Here is a 20,530-nt window from a genome sequence, read left to right on the forward strand (position 1 = left end):
GTTCTTGAAGCCAGAGAAGTGAGGAGACTGGTGGCAGAATATATTGTGGAAGACATGCACTCCCTATCAACGGTAGAATCGCCAGCGTTCAGAAAGCTTGTCAGCAAAATCCCCATGAACACCAGCAATGACAAGGTAGAACAAATAATAGAAACAATAGAAACTAAAAGAAAAAGAGATTGTGTGTGTTTGTCATATCATAAGGCTATAGGTTATGTTATAGTGGGCTCTAGCTCTATTTTGTTTCATATGAATAGGCCAAGACTTTAAATATTTGCAGCATCTCTATCATAAGACAGACAGACAGACTTTGATCCTTTGGATCCTTTGTCTCCTTGTATGATTCTAACAGTCATTGTTACTTATTGTATTGCGCCATGAGCCTTTACTGTGCCTATTATATTAAATTGTTAGTAGCTTTAGGGGCCTACACGGTCATTATGTTACATCACCCTCCACTGAATGTAAATAATCAGCTACAACAATCTGCATTTTAGCATTTTAAATGCTTAGTCATATATATATATATAATGCAAAAGTAGTGTAACGCATTACAATTCAGAGATAGTAATATTGTAATGTAACTAATTACTTTCAACTGACAGTAACTAATAATATATATTGTATTATATTTTGGATGTAACTTGCCCAACACTGCTTAGGCCCCAATCACAAACAAAGTGTTTTGCATGTTGCAAAAGTAATCAGTAGCTAGTTCCTAAAATGTTGAGGCAGAGGGTACTTGCTGTAGCTCTGGTTGAGGGTGAGAGGCTGTCAGCACATAGTATGTCGGGCACAGGGAAACAGAGATCTGTCTGGGTACATGAGACCCTAAAAAAGAGGGTGGATCACTGGGAGTACCACCAGTTGGTCCGGGAGCTTCACCTCCATGATGGCTGTTTCCAGGCATATTTTAGGATGACTCGTGCCGCGGGGCAGTCTGACAACCTGCAGTCTATCGTCAGGCCGTATAGCTCTGGGTATCCAGCAACCGCAACCACCAGTTTCTCCTCCATGACCACCACAGAAGATCCACCTCTCAAATCAAGTCAAGTCAACTTTATTCATAGAGCACATTTAAAAACAATCGTTGACCAAAGTGTTTTACAATGGATACAATTATGCACAACCAAGAAAAATAATCATCCAAAACAGTAGAATTCCTGTTCACAGGTATTCTTAAAAACATCAATACAAAAGGTCTTAGAAATAAGGTCCAGCTTTGTTTAAAGCCTGGACTGATTTAAAATATGATACATACTGTAAATGCCTTGAGCAAATTCAATGGAAAGGATGAATATCTAACAAATTTTGTAAGATGCTTTGGCTGATGATTTCCATTGCCTGGATTCCATTAAAAAATATTAAAACGAAACAGAAGGAAAGACAGAGGAGATGGAAAGAGAGAGCATTAAAGACAGTAAATGTTCTCATGATGTAGCACCAAAAGCTTGGGCAAAGAGAAGGGTTTTAAGCCGGGCTTTGAATATATTTATAGAGGGTGAGGATCTTACTGTTTGTGGCAGGCTGTTCCACAGTTTTGGACCAACAACTGAAAAAGCTCTGTCACCTCTGGTTTTTAACTTTGTAAGTGGGATGGAAAGCAGTGATTTGTCAGTGGATCTGAGGGGACGAGAGGTGGAATAGGGAGTGAGGAGTTCTGAAATATAATCTGGTGCTGGTCCATGCAGTGCTTTAAAAACAAATAAAAGAATCTTAAAATCAATCCTATACTTTACAGGTAACCAGTGAAGCAAGGCCAATACAGGGGAAATGTGATCACTTCTCCTGGTACCAGTAATGAGTCTTCCTGCTGAATTCTGAACGAGCTGCAAGCGTGACAGAGCTGACTGGTTGATGCCGGTATAGAGGGAATTACAGTAATCTAATCGGGAGGAGATGAAAGCATGTACCAGAATTTCTAAATCAGAAATGAGTTTTGCAATGGATCTTAGATGGAAGAAGCTTGAGCTGACAACTGAGTTGATCTGTTTATCAAATTTAAAGCCAGAGTCAAAGATGGCACCAAGATTCTTTACATGAGATTTTAAATGTGAAGACAGAGGACCAAGAGCACTGGTAACAGAGGCAGAAATGTCTGTAGGGCCAAAGATAAGGACCTCCGTTTTGTCATGGTTCATCTGGAGAAAGCTTCGTGCCATCCAAGATTTTATGTCATTGTCATAGTGAAGTAATGCTGCAAGGATCTGATGGTTTCAAAGGGAGGTACAACTGGAAATTATATGCATAACAGTGATAAGATATATTGTATTTCGTTAATATAGAGCCTAATGGAAGTATGCATAGTGAAAATAAAATTGGGCCTAAAATGGAACCTTGAGGAACACCATAGAAGATGGGGGCAGAGGGGGAGTACACATTACCAATTTGGACAGAGGCTGAGCAGCCTTGGAGGTCATCTGATTGTACAATGGGAAAAGATGACAAAGAAAGAGATGACGTAGGGTGTTTGTGCTCTGAATTGAAGTTCAGAGGAGTTCAGAGTACTCTGGTAAAAACGCCAGGCGCTTAAGAGTCCAGAAACCCGAGGTGTGTCGTAACTCAAAAACTGCGAGCAAAAAGCATCATTCACATTACAAACAATAATTATAGCTGCTGCGCAGCAATGGTCAGGGCCGGGCAATTTTAGGCAAAATTAGGCAAGATGAAAACATTTTTTAAAATGTAAAAGTAGCTATTGGATAGACTCTGCATATTGACTAAGCCAAATAAACAGGGAAAAAAGACAAGGGATAACAGGGAAAAGTGTTGATAAAGAGTATTTGTCTCTCCACGAAACTGCCTGGATCATAATTATTTTAACCTTATTAGTCTCTAATCCACATAGCATGATGCCTGAACATAGGACTTTCACATTAGAATGTCTGTTCTGCCTTAGCTGAGGCTTGAACTCACAACTTCTGAGACTGAGGTCCGTCTTCTATCTCACTGAGGTAATTGGCAAGTGACAGTTCATGTGTGGCTTCACAAATTGACTAAGCCAAGCATCAGGGTGCCAGACAGTAGCCATCCATGCCATGGAAAAGCAAATTTCAAAGTGAAAGTTCCAAAGCTGTAGCACATATGGTTGATTTGTTATGAATTTTAGAAGTTTTGAAATTTAGAGGCTTGCTGTAGCGCCACCATCAGGACTATTGTCTTGTGTTTCCAGTTGAGGACATCTGGCATGGGACTGGACCTTTATGAAAAGTTTGGGTAGATTTCTCATATGAAAATGTTGCACAAGCTGAGGCTTGAACTCACAATCTTCAACACCAAGAACCATCCTCTATCTCACTGAGCTAATTGGCAAACAGAAATGTCACATGTAGCTTCACAAATTGACTAAGCCAGTCACCTGTGTGCAAGACAGCAGCTGTTAGTGTGTAAAGGCAGATTTCAAACGGCTGTCAAAAATTCAGTTAAGACAAAAATCCGAAAATACACAAACTGCATCTAGACAGCATGGAGATGTTGGTAATTTGTTTTTAACAATGATTTATTGGCTCCATAAGTGAAAAACTGATGTTTAAAAATGCCATTTTTGCATTGACTCCAATTGTTCGCATGAGAACGAAATTCAAAATGCTGTAAAAAATTCAGTTTTTGAGATAAAATTCTGATATTTTCCAAACATCATCTACCATGACTCCAAAATTTTGTCATTTTTTTTAATGAACATTGAAAATGTATTTAGCAAGAATTTGCAAGTATATGTTTACAATACCGTTTACAGTCAAACATTTTGATGCACTGTAGGCTCAATTTTCGATAAATCAAAAATCTGTGTGGATCGTTTGTGTAGGACAGTCTGAAGATGCTCTGTAGCAAGTTTGGTGTCAATTGAGCAAAAATTGGGGGACGAGATAGGTTTAATAATTTCACAGATTTTGAAAAAAACAGAGTGATGAACTACATAATTTTTAATAGGTTTAAATGTACAAAAGTTTCTTCAGTATTGGGGCTACATTTTGGTGAAAGCGCAAATCTGTAGCACATATGGTTGATTTGTTGTGAATTTTCAAAATTTTGAACTTTAGAGGCTTGCTGTAGCGCCACCATCAGGACTGTTGGCCTGTTTTTGCAGCTGAGGCAATCTGGCATGGGACTGGACCTTTGTGCAAAGTTTGGTGTGGGAAGTATGATTTCCTCGGAAGAAGAAGAAGAAGAACAGGATAACAATAGGGTCCTGGCAGCATAGGCTGCTCGGCCCCTAATAAAAAGCCACCTCCAGCTGCTAAAACGCTTTCTGTGTGATCCCCTTGTTTTAGTATTTATAAGCAATATTTTTGCATTTTCGTTAGCTTTAAATCAACTGTGGAGAAACTCATTCATAAGAGTAGAATAAAGTGCTGATTAAGCTGTTTTAAACTTGAATGCCATGTGGATGCTAGGCGCAGCGCTTCTCCTAAGGCCCTCTCCTCATTGGGAACATTCGAAAAAAGATGCCTGTGCTGGGAAAAAATAAAACGCTATGTGGACAGAGGTCCTTTAATGCAACATTTTGTCAGGCTGGAGATAGGAGGTATGAATCTTAAAGATATAAACTGCCTTAGAATGAAAGTGACCACTTGAAATATCTAGTTCAAGGGTATTCATTAGTAAAATATTATTATTATAATTATTATTTGTAATTATTATTTTTTAGTATAGCAAAGGGCCGCAGGTTGGATTTAAACCCATGGCCACTGCGGTAGGGACAATGCCTTTATACACGGGACACCTGCTCTACCAACTGAGCCACTGGGCACCCCAAATACTCTTCATTTTTAATGTTTTACGGGAACATTTGTTAGCAGAAAGTGGACAAAATACTAAAAAACAAACAAACAAAACCCCACGTACGTACCTTATATACCGAATAATACAACTTACACAGATATACCCAAAATAAATTAACAGTTTGTACTCAAGGCACGGCCTCCATGTTTGACTTGGACTTGAGAATCAAAAGGATGAAAACGTGGATTTTAAATACACACCCTATTGTGTACAGGCCTTTTACAGAGAGCACACACTGACACGTCACAGCAGGAAAATCCCAGGTGTAAATAAATGATTGACGGCTGAAGTCCGTTTAGCTGCCACAGTTTGGTCCTGGTGTTGGGCATGCTCACACACTGTTAGAACTCACTGGGACATTTGAATTGTTCATGTTATTAATTACAGCTGTGCTGTTGCTGCTATGACAAGTCAAAATGCTGTTTAAAAAAGATGATAAATGTGTATCCTCTGCGACTAAACTACAGTCTGCACATCCCCACATTGCCCTCAAGAGTAGGTCTCATCAGGCACAAGTGAAAACACCTATTTATATATGATGCAGGGCACCTTTGGGAGCTTTCAGATGATCCACAAGAGGGAGCTGTGAGCTGCTTGTTCCTCTTCATCTTCATCATTAATCCAGAGATGCAGAGATGGACTGACTTCAGCCTCACACAGATTTAAAGCCATGTGTGTTTCTGTGTTTATTTATTAGGGTAACATCTCTATAAAGTTGTCTCTATGATGCCCAACAATTCAGTATATTCTAACCTCACATAAAAGATGTTTAAAACTTATTGTTGCCTCTTTATTGTGTTTAAATCACCAGCACAGGAAACGCATTTACATTTTCTCCTTACTGTGCATCACATGTGAAAACAGCTCCTGATGATGAGCAGCTGTTTTCTGTATGAAGTGGATGAGCATGTTAACATCCAGTCTCTTTCTGTCTCCATCAGGGCGGAGCGGGGAGGGAGGGGGGCGCTCTGACCTCTTATGCTGCATTCAAAGCTGCTCGAAAACATGACTTACATCTATATATTGAGCATGGGAGGGATTTTCTAATACACAGAACAGCTAATCCGAGGATTACACTAAAAATAGACACATTAAACCTGTTTCTAAATATTATTTGATGTAGTTTTGAGCCCAAGAAGTCTTAAAATATAATGTATTCTATCTATTATTTTCTTCATTATTATTATTATTATTATTATTATTATTATTATTATTTATAAACTGTGCTAAAATTTTGTTGTTTCTGGGGGGTTTTTGTAAACATTTTTACAGATGTTGCCTGCCCCTTGGTACCAGAGTTCAGTGGCAGCAGAAGTATGCAGATGACTTAAATAAAAAATATAACAAAGTAAAATTACTCTGGTACAAGTAAAAGTCCAGCATTTACTTAAGTAAATGTAAATTTAGAAAGTAGCCTTCTTATCATGTAGAAATCGACTACTTTCATAGGGTTGTGTAGGATTATTATGACTGATGCATTAACATATGAGCATCTTTTTTTATGGTAGTTGGTCGAGGTGATTTTAAATCAACAATCAGATCAAATTATGAAAAATCAGTTTTTTTAAATTAGTGAATTTGCATTAAAATAGGATGAAATATTCCCACTAGATTTTATTTCATTTTTTTGTATAAAAACAACAACAAAAAACTGAACTGAATAAATAAAAATGAAATAAGATTCAATTTAAAAAAAAAATAAAAAAAAATAAAATGAAAATAAATAAAAAGATTTACATGCATTGCACGATTCAAAGTAGAATATTTTCATTGGACAATGTTTCTTATTTTATTCAATTCAATTCATTTTTGTAAATAAATACAACATAAATAAATGCACAGAATAAAATGGAACTCATTATAAAAGTAATAAATAAATAAGGGAGGGGATAAGATATCATTCATTCATACTCTAAACATACACACATGCACACGCACATATGCACACTCAAGCAGTGCCAACATATGCCTTGAACAAAAAATATGTTAAAAATGATTGCACATAAAATAAATAAATGAATTTTAAAAGCTGCGTCTGTTTTGTATGAACACTTTATCAACAAAAATGTAGTGGAAGAAATATAATAAAATAGAATAAAATGAAATTTAATACATAAATAAATAAATAAATACAGTATGTTATCTCTTAAATGCTGAGGAGCAGAAGTAGCAAAACATGAACATACTAGGAGTAGTAAATATTTTTGAAAGGAGCACTTCTGCATTATGAATACTTATAAATACTTAACATTTTGCTGATAATACATATGTGGTTTGTATAAAACTTAAAAAAAACCTTTTAAATATAAATGCAGTATTTTTAGACTGTTATTTCTATTTTTGTCACCTCTGCTTCAGCATAAATCCCTGTTTCATAGGATGACTGTAAGGTTCTGGTGCTTGATGGAGATCTTTTCCGAGCTTCCAGGCGGTCCCTGAAGGCAGCACCCTCCTCATCCCGGGTAAACGGCGTCACAGCCGCGATGTGTCATTTCGACGGATAAATTACCGCTCGTCAAAGCCGTCCCGTCTCCTCTGCTGTTCCAGAGCCAGGATGTCTGCGGACGGCCGTTAGCTCGTTAAATCCCCGTGTATTCTACACCTCTTCTCTACCACTTCACTCGCTCGGTTTCTAATTAGGACGAGGATGATATTTCCAGCGGGCAACATGTCCCTCATCGCGTCGGCTCTGGCGCTGCTCACCGTCGTCCTCTGCACTTCTCAGGGTAAGATTATGGAGCTCCATCCAGGCCGCGCGCCGCCTGCTAACGGTTTAACTCCATAGCCCTGCTAACGGCTGCCCCGCGTGCGTGTTCCTGATTTATCACAGCCGTTAATGATGGCGTGTGTTCCATGTAACGTCCTGTAGCAGCCACAGCGTGTTCTCATGATGCTCCCCGGCTGTTTACTTTAACCTCCATGTTTATTTCAGTCCTGGTAACTGTCACCAAACCGTCACTTCATAGTGTCTGTCCTCACTGATGCTGGGAGCCATTTGTTCACCACAGGGCTCCAACTAACTACTGTGTTCCTTATCGATCAATCTGCTTATCGATTAATCGTTTGGTCTTTAAAAATCATTAGAAAACAGTGAGAAAAGCCTGTTAATTATATCCTAGAGTAGTTTATGTGCCCCATACAGCCCAATTTGATATCAAGTGGGCCACATGAGTAACACCACAGTATAATAACCTATAAATACACTTGTTTTACTGTAAATAAGTAAATTTATAAAATGTTATTTAATCTATAAAACAGATAAGGAACAGCCTGAGTTGTCTTAAATAAGAGACATGCAATTTCAATGTGGTACCGCCACACCAAATTGGAAGTTATTGATGAAGCATGTTAAGTTATCCGCTGCCTTACAAACCATTCGCAAATTTAAAGTTTTGGCAGGGCCTCAGCCACCATATTATTTTAGGATATAAGTCTGATACAGATTCTTTTTGACCTAAGCTGCTGATTGACGCTATTTTTGCACAGTGATCAATATCGTCCCAAAAGTATGACATATCCAGATTGATCTCCAGATTCCTCTCGTCTCCCTAAACTGTGATTATAAACATGTATGCAGTTTTTTTTTCATCACATTAAATTAAATCTGAAACTTAAATGTGGAAGTTAATTATTTTCACTCAGGACCTTTAACCTATTAAAGGTACAGTGTGTGAGATTTAAGGTGATTTAGTGCCAACTAGTGGTGAGGACTGCAGACTGCAACCAGCTGAAACTTCTCCCAGTTACAGTTCCTCCAGTGTTTATTGGAGGTTTTCATGGGAGCCAATATAGTCACATATAATAGTCCATGGAGACCATGGGCAACGACCTGCTCCCTGATAGGAACATTTCATTCTAAGGTAACAAAAACATGACTGGTCTTTTTTTTTAGAGAACTGTATTCTAGTCAGGTTTAACTCCTGAAACCTGGCACCTCTTAGCCTTCACATGTGCATCAATATTAGGTGTGCAAAGTCATTCAGAGGGCCAGACTGGACCCTTTGGTGGGCCGGTTCTGGCCCACGGGCAGTATGTTGTGGCACTACTGCCCTATAGCCTAAAGTGACTTCTTCAAATACCTTGTTTTGTCCAACCAACATTTACAATCCTGAAAATGTTAAACTTACTATAATATAAGACCGAGAAAAGCAGCACATCCTCCCATTTGAGAACATGCAGGTACCACACTTTGGGCATTTTTGCTTGAAAAATGACTCATGTTTGATTGATTATCAAATAGTTGCAGATTAATTTTCTGTCCACAAAATAATCCTTGTTTTTTGAAAAGGAAACTATAGTTTCCTTGGTTTTTGTGTGTTTGTTCAGCTAAACTGTTACTATTTTATTAAATCAATTTTTTAAATATATTTTTAATTAAATAGTAAAAAAATAGATAGATAGCTAATATTATGTATATTGTTAACATTACGGGTGGGGAAAAAATCGATACAGCTTAGTATACAGTAATTTGCGTGGCAGTAGTGCATCATACACAGGTGCCAAGTATTGATTCTTTTTTATTATAGGAATGATTAATGTTGCAAATACAAATTAAACATTTGGTAACCAACTAAAATAATAAATTTGTCATTTTTCAGTCCACAAGATACATTTTGTTGCAATAAGTATTTTTAAAGGGAGATGAACGGACTGAATACTTTATCTTATTCGATAAAACAGATGTTAAAGTTTTCCTTAGGGTGCATGATTTGCAGTTGACAAAAATTTAATAAAATAAATTACAATATATGTTATCGCAGTACTCAGGATATCACAAAACATTTAAAATCGCAGTAGTGTTTGTGTATTGTGGTTTAAATATTGAGATAATATCGCAGTGTAGGGCCACTGGTGACTCCTAACCCGAGTTAACATTAGCCTGACAATAGGTTTCGGGATAAACAATTATTATTATTTAATTTAACGTAATTTAATTTAATTGTTTTTTGTTGTTTTTTTGTTTTGTTTTTTGTTCAAGAATGAAAGAATAACGGTACAAAAATGCCTTTATTTTCCAACACAATATTGCCTTAAACACTGTTTGCCTAAAAAAGATAGGCTAGTCATTGCAAGGCAATATGTACAAGACAGTATTACAATAATATCAGACAAATAGTTGTTATTTTGCTTTTATTTGACTGTTATTTTACAAGTTAAGAGGCCACAGCAGTTTAAAACTTCTACTACAGACCAGTAGATTTTATAAATAATATCAAGACTTAAATCAAATGGCACAATAAGAGTTCTTGATGCCAGCTCTCAAAGGTCAACATCCAAACTTCATCCAAACAGTTTCACCAGCCAAGTCTTCATAGATCTTGGCTCCACGCTGCAGACATCCTCTAATGGAGTTTCCATTAATACACTTCGAGGAATCAACGGTTCAACAAACAAGTGTGGCTCTCTGAGGACAAACATGCTGTTTAATTCTCAGTATTCAGTCAGGTCGCATTGGGAAAGATACTTTATGTGCGTCAGTGTTCTCCCAGATGTGAGAAAACAAAGGTCAGTGTGACTTTTAGCAGCTTGTGCACACGTGTGGCTGTTTTCACCAGGCTGTAATTTAGTGTGCCTGGAATTCTATGTTATGGAAAACATAATGAGGCCAGCTCCTTCCAACTCAATTTAGGACTCGCTATGTATTTATTCTGATGACCGACAGTATGCTGAATGTTTCTCAGTCAGTGTGTGAAGTTTAGTCTCTAAAGAAACACCACAGATCTTTGTTTTATTTCTGGCTTTTGGAAAAAGTTGATCATGTGAACTTGTACTATACAGTGGCCAAAAATAGCAACTTTTATGATAGTGGGTTTGATTTGTTTAGGTCATTTTGTCAAGCAAAAATGCCAGTTTTTGGACTTTTGGTTAGACAAAAAGACATTTAGGGCCTTTTGATGCTCAAATGATTAGTTGGTTGAAAAATAATTGTTTGATGATGAAAAAAATCCTTAGTCACAGCCCCAGAATTAATACCTGGACTTAAAAAAAAAAATCAGACATTTAAATCCAAGGTACCTTACTCCACCCCTAATCAGTTTTCAACCTCTGCCACAGTGAACCGCTGAATAATGCATTACGGCTGTGTTTGGCCTGGAATAAGAAAGAAGAGCCAGTACATGTTCAAAATAAATATTTATTTTCTCCCCAAGGCAGAACAAAGCGGTGTCTGTAAGTGAGCGAGCACGTCAGAATGTGTGATACAACAGAAGCAACAGCATGTCGGCAAATTTGAGGATAATAAATTCTTCAGAGGACAAATTGAAGTCCGACCTGCTGCTTCCTTCGTTCTCTTTCTCTCTGTACTTCTTTTCATTTTGATTGTCTTCCTCGTAGTGTCACGCCGCCTCACACTTTGTGTTTTTGTTTCGCAGTCAGTGGGAACGAGGACTGTCTGTGGTACGTGGACAAAAATGGCACCTGGCACAATGGCTTTGACTGCCCTCTCATAACGTTCTGCTGTGGGAACTGCCACCGGCGCTACTGCTGCCTGGACGCCTTCAAGATGATCACAGAGAGGGAGCAGAAGCGCTGCATGCTCTTCCAGTTCAGGTAGGAGCAGCGGGGTTTTAATTTAATGACTTATTTATAAATGTACTCGACACCAAGAGTCAGTGTTTGTGTTCACAATTCAAGGCCATCACCGCAGGGATCACGTATCCTCCGTTTTCCGAAGGCAGACTTTAACATCCTGCTGGAGGAAATTTGTAGCCACAGTCTGTACAATGAGATGCACCCTCGAGCATCTGTTAACTGAAATCCATCCATACAAAGTACACACTGTACTACACTAAAACAATTCAACAAAGCAAGAGCCTTTCAATTACATCACTGTAATGGATTGATCCCCACAGTGTAATATGTTCTCATTAGTCCTTCTCTCACATCAGCGCTCCCCTGTGAGTGGTCGTGATAATGCTGGACTAAGCAAGCCCGTACCTGAGAGACTGCACCATGGCACTTTCCCTCCACAGCACTGGAAACCATCCATCACCATCCAGTAGCGAGCAGACAACCTGCAGCTTATTAAGCCCAGTGGGAGATCAGATCAGTGGGCGGCGGAGGCTGAGCTGAAATGGAGGGCTTTGTTGCTTCACCGAGACGATGAGGTGATGGGATGTGGTGGAGAGAGACAGAGAGACGCAGGGTGTACGTCATTAACTCTGATGTGATTTCAGGGTCAGTCTGTGTTAAACAGCCCGAAGCTTCACATCACAGCCATCTCTGCTTTAATCCCCTCCAAAGTGAGTCGTAATTAGCGCGATAGAGGGGGAGGAATGACGCGAGGCGAGATGATCAAAGCAAGAAAGGAAATGCTTTGTAACTTAAGCGCTCGTCTGTTTTCTCCTCGCAGCCCCACAACTTTAGCCGGCATCGCCTCCTCCATCCTGCTGTTTGTGGCCATCATTGCGACCATGGTGTGCTGCTTCATGTGCTCCTGCTGTTACCTCTACCAGAGGAGGCAGCAGAGGGGCAGGACACCTTATGATGGTGAGACCTCCACTCTTTACGTCCAAGCATTTACATACGAGTCTATAGTTTCCCTTCACAGCTGTCTGTACTTTTTGACCCACAGCCCAGCAGATCCCCATGGCCAGCTATCCAGTGGAGCCCATGTATGACGCCTATGGAAAACCACTGGGACCCTCTGACTATCCACACGCAGGTTATCCAATGGCACCCCAGTACCCTGGCATGCCTCCACAGTACCCGATGATGCAGCCTGGACCTTATCCACCACACCTGATGGACCCTGCATACAGCCAGGGTAAGCATTAGACATTATTTCCACATTTTTTATCTGCACTAACAACCAAAAAACTCATCTAAAAAAAGCTCAAACACACACACACATGCACATAAATCAATGTGCCAATATCCTGTCTCAATTACAGGCTCTGTTACTTGCCTTTGGGACAGTGAAGTGGCCCCTGCTGGAGCCAAGATACACAGGAAGTGCGTCTTGTGTCTATTAGGGCCTGTGTGCACATAGCGCTTTCTTTGGTAGAGAGCCAGTGGTGGCAGGGCACCGGGGAGCGCTTCATAAAAAAGTACTCCCAGCAATTTTTGATGAGGCAACATTAACGGAGGGTTGTCTACACAGCTAACAAGCTTGTACAAGATACCAGCATATATGTACGGGGATAAAAGCACTCACCAGCAATATTGAGTCCAGCTGATATTCTTCCACAAATGAGCCTCTCTGTCTCTGTTATGGTAGTTTTTGTCTGACATATAGCTCAGAGAGACAAAGCGGCAGCCTCTGAGGATGAAAAATGAAGCCAACACAGAAGTGACTCAGGAAGAAAGTCAATCCCTATAGACCCCCGTGTTAAAATGCCCAACTTTACAGCAGAAATAAACATGTTTACAGCCTGGTGCAGGAAACGGTTTTGGTTTCTATAGCTAACTACCTCATTAACTACAGCTGTACGGGGGTGATTGTTATATAACTCACCTCTTTACGTTTTATTAAGGCTTAAAGTTACATATAATTAAGGGCATGCCACTTCGAATGACAGGCTGTCTGCTGATAGTGTCCTGGGGTCTCATTTATAAACATTGCGTACACACAAAACGAGGCCTGAATGAGGCGTACGCCACTTCCCAAGCAAACGTTGTGATCTATAAAAACAGACTTGATGGGAGAAACTTTGACCCATGCTTACAAACATTTAAGAGATGAGAAATTGGCGACACAGATAGTGAGGTGGAAGCCTGATTGTAGAAATTGTCATTGCACACACAATTTTTGGCTTTTGTTCGTATGTACACTTTTAGTATGGATCCTACGCATTGTTTTATAAATGAGACCCCAGGACTCAAGGCTTCAGAACAGGAGTCCACAAACTAGTGGGCGATGTCATGGTAGCTACGTCCAGTCTATGGGATAGACACGGCCCGAGCAAGCTTATCCTCCATTCCCTTGGTTACCAGAGTGAGAAGTCCCGCCCCATGTGATTGGTTTCCTGAAAGCGCCTTGTCTGGAGGACACAGCATGCCGCAGCATACACTCTCGCCTCATTGGGAACAATCAAAAAAGACGCTGGCGCCCAGAAAAAAAACGCTCTGTGGACACACGCCCTTACCCTGCTAACGGCAGGAAGTAAGAACAGTGATGTTGGTTTTTTAGATCACAGATTGCCATAAAATCTGTTTAAGGATATTTAATTGGCCACGGGGTGTTTGGGTGACACCCTTGTGACCAAATACGGACAGGTGCCAGTTCATGCTCCTGGGTACTGCCGATGTGTCCCTGAGTAAGGCACTGAACTCTGAACTGTTTATGCATGTGTCTGAAGTTTACAACATAGTGAAAAAATTTAGTTTCCCACTGAGGGGCTTATGAAGGAATGCTTTCTATCTTATCAAAGTGATCAGTAATTTGCCATGGGATTTAGACACTGTCCTCTAGAACAAGCAGCAGTTGAAAAGGTCACCTTAAATGGAAAGTATCTCATGATTTATCGCTCATCTCATGACATTCTGACTTGTCTCAGTGGGAAAAGCGAGAATGTAAATAGTGAAAATAATGATGACTGAATTCCATTAGCTGCTTTGATTTCAGGTTTCTGATATTGTGCATGCTAGCTCACTGTCACTCTTACTGGAACATTTGAATACAGCAGAGCCATCGTTGGTGTCATTAGTAATACCTGTGCTTTTCCTACTGTGACAAGTCAAAATGTCTGCTGTGAGAAAGGCCTATTGCCAGGAAATTTGACATTTTTAGCAGCTCTAAGGATTTGCAGCGGGACTAAACTGTTTTAGAACGTTACAGAAAAAAAAGTTGCAGCAGTGTGAACTGGCTGGTCTGAGCTCGACTCAAATGATGGCTGATGGTGTCACCTGCAGCTCAGCAGGTCAAATTGCTGGCAGCTGGTTTTAGAACATAAAGCCTGTCACCTCACCTGTTTCAACAGTGAATGTAGCTAGGTCCACTGGTCAAGTCAAATGAACGAGAACGATATGTTCACTTGCTGCAGCAGGTGCTCTGTCCCCACCAGTCCCTCTGTTGCTGGTGGTGGGTTGCTGATGCTGCTCGCTCTATATGTTCTCTGACATTTATCCTAACGATATGAGGCGGTCTTCGTGGAAAAAAAGCTTGTTAAGTGGACTAACTTTGCACTTGAAGTATGCCTGTTCACTTACGTTTTAACAGGTCTTTACGCTACTATGCGGCCCGGCTGTATCTAGGCTAACGGCTAACATGCTAACTATTATTTTTATGTCACTAGTCACTTGAAACAAATTTAGGACGATAGAAGGAGGGTTGAAATAAACCAAAATTTCCCTTTAACAGCTGTTGTATTTTTGAGGATGAATCCTACTGAATTTGCTGGCTTTTATTCATTTTATTTTCTAATTGATTCTTAAAGTAGTCGTATATGAAGATCTGACTTTATTTTATCTTTCTACCAACTTATTTTTCAGCCCCTCCACCTTACTCTCCACCTCAGTATCCTGGACATTGATGAGCTCGTCTGCACGCGCACATACACACAGAGGGAAACAACAGCAACTGAGAGCAAAGACTGTTTCAAAAGGAGAAGGCAGCAACACTCTCACACTCAAACACACACACACATACACTCACACAAACACTCAAATGCTACAACTCGACTAGCAGTGGTTTGTCTGTGAAAGAGAACAGGAGGCACTTTAAGGGTTGTTTTTTTCTTTCTTTGTTTATTTACAATGTTGTCCTACTTTTCCCGGAGTATTTACGTAAGTCAAATTCTGTTCTGCAACCTGACGCCTCGACGCTCCCGGCGGGTTTCACAGAGGCTGTCACACCATCCCCAAAGTGAGGAGGTATCCGGCTGGCGTCTCGACTCTGTGCTGCCACTTGTGCTCTGACACACTCACCTCAATGACAGGGTGTGACCTAAAGACGGCAAAGAGGGGGATAGGAGGGATTTACAAATATGATAATGCACTCCCTCGTTAGTGATCAAAGGGAAGATGCTTTACTTCCTCACTTTTGTTAAATTTGTAATAAATTGAAGTGAATTTCAAACTGCCTACGGCTACATTCCAGGTCACACATTCTCCACACGCTCCAAATATGATTACATGATGTCTTTATTTCTGTATTTGATGTTTTTTTCCTGTAATATTTTAGAGGCTAAAGTGAAAAACAAACTGCATGTTTGATTAAAAAGATGACATGTTTGGCTCAAAGGCAGCGTGATGCTGTCTTAAATTGGCAGGCGAAGGATTTCATGGTACTCCTAATTCTGTGTGAGACGCCTTTAGTCACCCGTTAGTTTAAACTCTGTCTCTTCTTTTCTGTATCTAACTCGACTAATTTACTTCATGGTAGTATATTATCTGCACCATTCTAATGTAACATCTCGACATCAGCATGCTACTCCAGTCAAAGCTATCTGTCCTCTCATACTTCTTTTCTGGTTTTAAATGAATTAGAGGTCTTTAGATTAATCCCATAATGCCACGTAGGATGTTTTCCAGTGAAATTCATGTTAAATGTTTATTTCTTGTAACATATCAGGTCAGGGGAGTTGCAGATCTTGCTGCTTTGGTTAAAACAAAAAATGTCCCGCCTTACAATAATTAAACATGACGACAAAAAAAAAAGAGATTAACTATTTAAATACATATTTTGTAAATCTGTTCTTCAGCTGAATATTTTATGATATTGTAACAAGTTATTTTAAACATAATGTATTGTTATTGTAACATAAGATATGACGTTTTAGCATTTCTGGCATCTTTCCATTTGGTATTTGTCATTATCGAAGTTACCTCTTACTGTGAATGGGTTCTCACCTTGTGGACTAGCTACGAAGCCAAAAATCACTACTGTTGAAAAAGTAGATTTTTTTTTTACCACCTCTCTCTTTAAATTCGTGGTTTTACATTTTGGGAAGTATGCTTTCTTGGCTTAGAGTTAAGGATCAATACCAATATCACGTCTGTATGGTAAATAAGCAGAGGTGCAGTTAGGTGAGGCAAACCAGGCAAATGTTTGGCAAAAAAAATGGGAAAATGGGCCCCCAATGGCCACTCTCATTTGCACATTTCGCATTGACAACTATAAACCCCCTTAAATCACCCATAAGACACTATAGACCGAATCACAATGTTTAATTTCAAGAACTAAAATCCTCATGTCATGTACATAAAATCCAACAGCACTGAGAAAACGCTGACTCAGTTAGTTAGCCATCCATTAATTGGCCACCTACAAAAAGGCCCACCAAAAAAAATCAGTATCAGTTTAAGTGTATGCTATATTTAGAATGTTTTCACGCTTCACCTTGCCAACAGCCTGTTCTAACAGGGAAGTGAAGCCATTTAGCAGAACACTGAGTTGCTGGACTACTGAGGCCTCTGTTGGTTAGTGTGTAAGGTAAAGCTTAGCAAAAATTCAAATATAGTGTACACTTACAGAGATAATGTGTATTTTAGGTGGCTAAAATACGTTGTGCTGCGGCCCCATTCACAGCAGCACATTGGATAACTTCCATGCTGGTAGATTTAATTTATCAAAGATGAAAACACAGCATCAAAGAACATAAAATAAGCACAGCAGAAACATCAGATAGGTTGGACCACTGTGTTCTGCTAAACATCTTTAAACCAGGGTGTCTACAGGTCCCAATGTTATAACAATAAGGCCTTCAAAGTCATTAAATAGTCTTAAATTTTAATTTGTGAGGTCTTAACTACAACAGCCATTCTATCTAATTTCATTTATCCATGTTTAAATTTATTTTTGTGAAAATGAGTGAAGCCTTTCTATGTAAAAGTCAACATTTCTAATGTTACAAATATCTAAAACAACTATACTACTGTTTACTGTCTTTTTAGACTTGCACTTACCTGTTGGCAAAATGTAGACTGACTTAACTCACTCTAATAACCAGACACCCTGTAAACGTTGCAGTTACAACTGAAAATGACTGAAAATTTCCACAATTTAAAACAACTGCCAGTTATCTTGTGTGACATCACTGTGATTCGGTCTATAAAGTCCACCGCCACTGCCTAAAAACCCTTCTTAGTGGGGCCCCCTCTTGCTACCTTATGAGAGCTGGTTGTTCCAATACTATGATGCTTGTGTGAATGGTGTTATTTATATATTTATTTAACAAATGATAATGACATTTGATGGGAACTGCCCATTGGTTCGACAGCCCACTGGTTCGACATCCCATTGTTCCGACCATATTAAACTCATTGTTCCGAAGTCTGTTCCGAAATCATCATGATGCCCTGTGGTTAAGGTCTGGTTAGGTTTAGGCACAAAAACCACTTGGTTAGGGTTAGGAAAAGATCATGGTGTGGGTTAAAATGAAAAAGAAAGTGACAAACACATAAGCCGCGGGCCTGCTCCGCCTCAAGCCGGTCGCGGCGCACCATACGCCCGCCGGCTGTTCAGCACCGCGGACAGTCGGACTAATGGGATGTCGAACCAATGGGCTATTGATGAAGCACAACTGAGTGAATGCATTTTTTGACTGAAATGACTGCATTTTTATGGGGGCCTAGGGGGGTTGGGCCTCCATGGGCTTCTTCACCTGGGGCCCCTCTAGAGTCTAAAATCTAAGATCGCCACTGTAAATATGTAGCTAGCTAGCTGCTAGCTGGAGGCAGCAGTCAGTTAGTTTAGCTTAGCAACTAGCTAAAATAGACCGGAAATGGGGGAAACGGCTAGCCTGGCTCTGTACTTAGCTAACAAAACATGACTACTGGCCACTCTAAAGCTCACTAATTATCGTCTTATCTGTGGGCAAAGCGTAAATTTACCCCCTTTTTTTTCAATTTCTATATATATTTTAATTTGCCATTTAATAGGAGGGTATGTGGCGGGGAAGACTATTTGCTGGAAGCGGTTGCCAGGCAACAGAAGTCCGGCGGCACATGACGTCATACAAAATGGCGACTTCTTGTAAATAAATAAATCTGTGTTTATTAACGGGGGAAACGGCTAACCTGGCTCTGTACTTAGCTAACAAAACAGGACTACCAGCCACTTTAAAGCTCACTAATTAACGCCGTATCTATTGGCGAAACTCAGATTTACCGTTTTTAAATGTATATATATTTAATTTGCCATTAATGGGAAGCTATGCGGGGGGGGAAGGCTAATTGCTGGTAGCGGTTGCTAGGCAACAGACTTCTGGAATAGTTACCGTTACTTTAGTCCGACGGCACATGATATGAGGTTTATTTTATGTCACAGCTTGACAAAGCTAGGCTACCTGTTTTCTCTGTTTACAGTCTTTGTGCTTAGCTAAGCTAACCGGCTGCAGCTAAACCATCATTAGCTTTATCCAATTAGAAAAGCACATGGAGAAGGGCAGAAACCTTAACTGTAACCGAGACATAGCTTTCTGGCAGAAAGCCCTCTAGGCAAACCTCTCCTAACAGTACAAGAAAGCAGGTAACGTAAGTGTATTTCCCAAAATGTCAAACTGTTTAAATTCACAATTTGGGCTCCAGTGAGGTCAGGGTCTGTAACGTTAATCTGAAATTCTTCTATTTATCATCATTGACAGGCAATAACAGCCCTGTGTCCTGTGTAAGATGTGTGAACTGTAAAACATGACATCTCGAGCATGTGTTGTACAGTCAGCTGTCTGACATCTAGATTATAAATAACTCTTTGAGTGTGATGTATCTCAACCTCAAAGTGAAATGAGACAGTATAAAACACTGTTATGCTGATCAGAGAGGCCTGGGCAAACTTCTTGAGACTTAATGCTGTATTTGTTTCTGCAGAAGTTCACAGCATAATTAGTTTCCTCCGATGGCGACGTCCATATGTACAGATTTGTCGAGCCTTTGTAAAGCACAAAGAGAACACCTTTGAAAGACTTTTCTTTGTAAGATGCTTTCATATGTAGTTTGACATAACATTTGCTCAATGATGTTTCTGTTTATTTGTGCTTCTAAACCAACTCCATGAGTGTGTTCAATGAAATGACATCAGTTGGCAAAAATAACTTCTGGATATGGCTTTTTTGTCTGTTGTCATATGGATGGTATGACATTGTAATATAAAGTGAGTGAAAAGTTTTTATTTCTATTAACATAAAATTTAACTTTGGAATGTAAAAATGCACCTGTCTGATGTGTGTTTTTGTTCACAAGAAATCTGATTATACAGCATTTGAACAGGGGTTTCGTGTGTACATCATTTTGACCACTAGATGTCCACATTAACCTCCAAATAATGTTAAATGTGTCCAAAAGTTTGGCTTTGGATTGATTTATGTCACTCATCTTATACAACACCACAAGATATTTCTATGATAATAACTTGTTACAGCAGCTTAAGAGTCAAAGGCAAAGGAAAAAACTGAGTGATAAACAAAAATGAAGCAAGACAAAAATAAAAATAAAAGCTATATACAATATATCTACACTTTTCACTTATACAGATATGTCCATAGTGGATATTTGCCCCTATTGTATTGAATTTAATTGAATTGAAATTCTTAATTGACAACATACATAAAAAGTATAGCATATATCCGTATTAATAAATGTTTGCACAGCCTCTTCAGAATCAGAATCAGAAATACTTTATTGATCCCTGAGGGTAAATTATTTATGTTACAGGTGCTCCTTGCAAGAGAGGAAAGATACGTGAAAATATAAGAAATTTAAACAATAGTATTAACAAATATATAGTTAAATAAACAGGAATTATTAACAAACATAAACGTAAATAAATATATATATATACATATATATATATTGTAAACTGCAAGATTAT

At 39.3% G+C, this 20,530-nt stretch overlaps 1 protein-coding gene across 1 annotated transcript; it reads left to right on the plus strand.

Annotated features, from left to right (window-relative positions):
* The first annotated feature begins 7,260 nt into the window (after window positions 1-7,260).
* On the plus strand, window positions 7,261-15,799 carry shisa4 (shisa family member 4). The gene is made up of 5 exons (XM_050037240.1): window positions 7,261-7,508; window positions 11,154-11,331; window positions 12,134-12,270; window positions 12,356-12,547; window positions 15,214-15,799. Exons 1-5 carry the CDS (start codon window positions 7,430-7,432, stop codon window positions 15,252-15,254), a joined length of 627 nt encoding a protein of 208 aa, XP_049893197.1. The 5' UTR covers window positions 7,261-7,429; the 3' UTR covers window positions 15,255-15,799.
* The last annotated feature ends 4,731 nt before the right edge of the window (window positions 15,800-20,530 follow it).

The sequence above is a fragment of the Epinephelus moara genome, chromosome 24 (genome assembly GCF_006386435.1).
Source record: "Epinephelus moara isolate mb chromosome 24, YSFRI_EMoa_1.0, whole genome shotgun sequence".
Lineage (NCBI taxonomy): Eukaryota > Metazoa > Chordata > Actinopteri > Perciformes > Serranidae > Epinephelus > Epinephelus moara.

What these genes read in the sequence shown, in the direction of transcription:
- shisa4 (XM_050037240.1), top strand. Translation starts at nt 7,430, where the DNA reads ATGATATTTCCAGCGGGCAACATGTCCCTCATCGCGTCGGCTCTGGCG. An exon ending in GGGCAGGACACCTTATGATG is followed by an intron (nt 12,271 to 12,355) that starts GTGAGACCTCCA and finishes TTTGACCCACAG; the next exon opens with CCCAGCAGATCCCCATGGCC. An exon ending in GGACCCTGCATACAGCCAGG is followed by an intron (nt 12,548 to 15,213) that starts GTAAGCATTAGA and finishes CTTATTTTTCAG; the next exon opens with CCCCTCCACCTTACTCTCCA.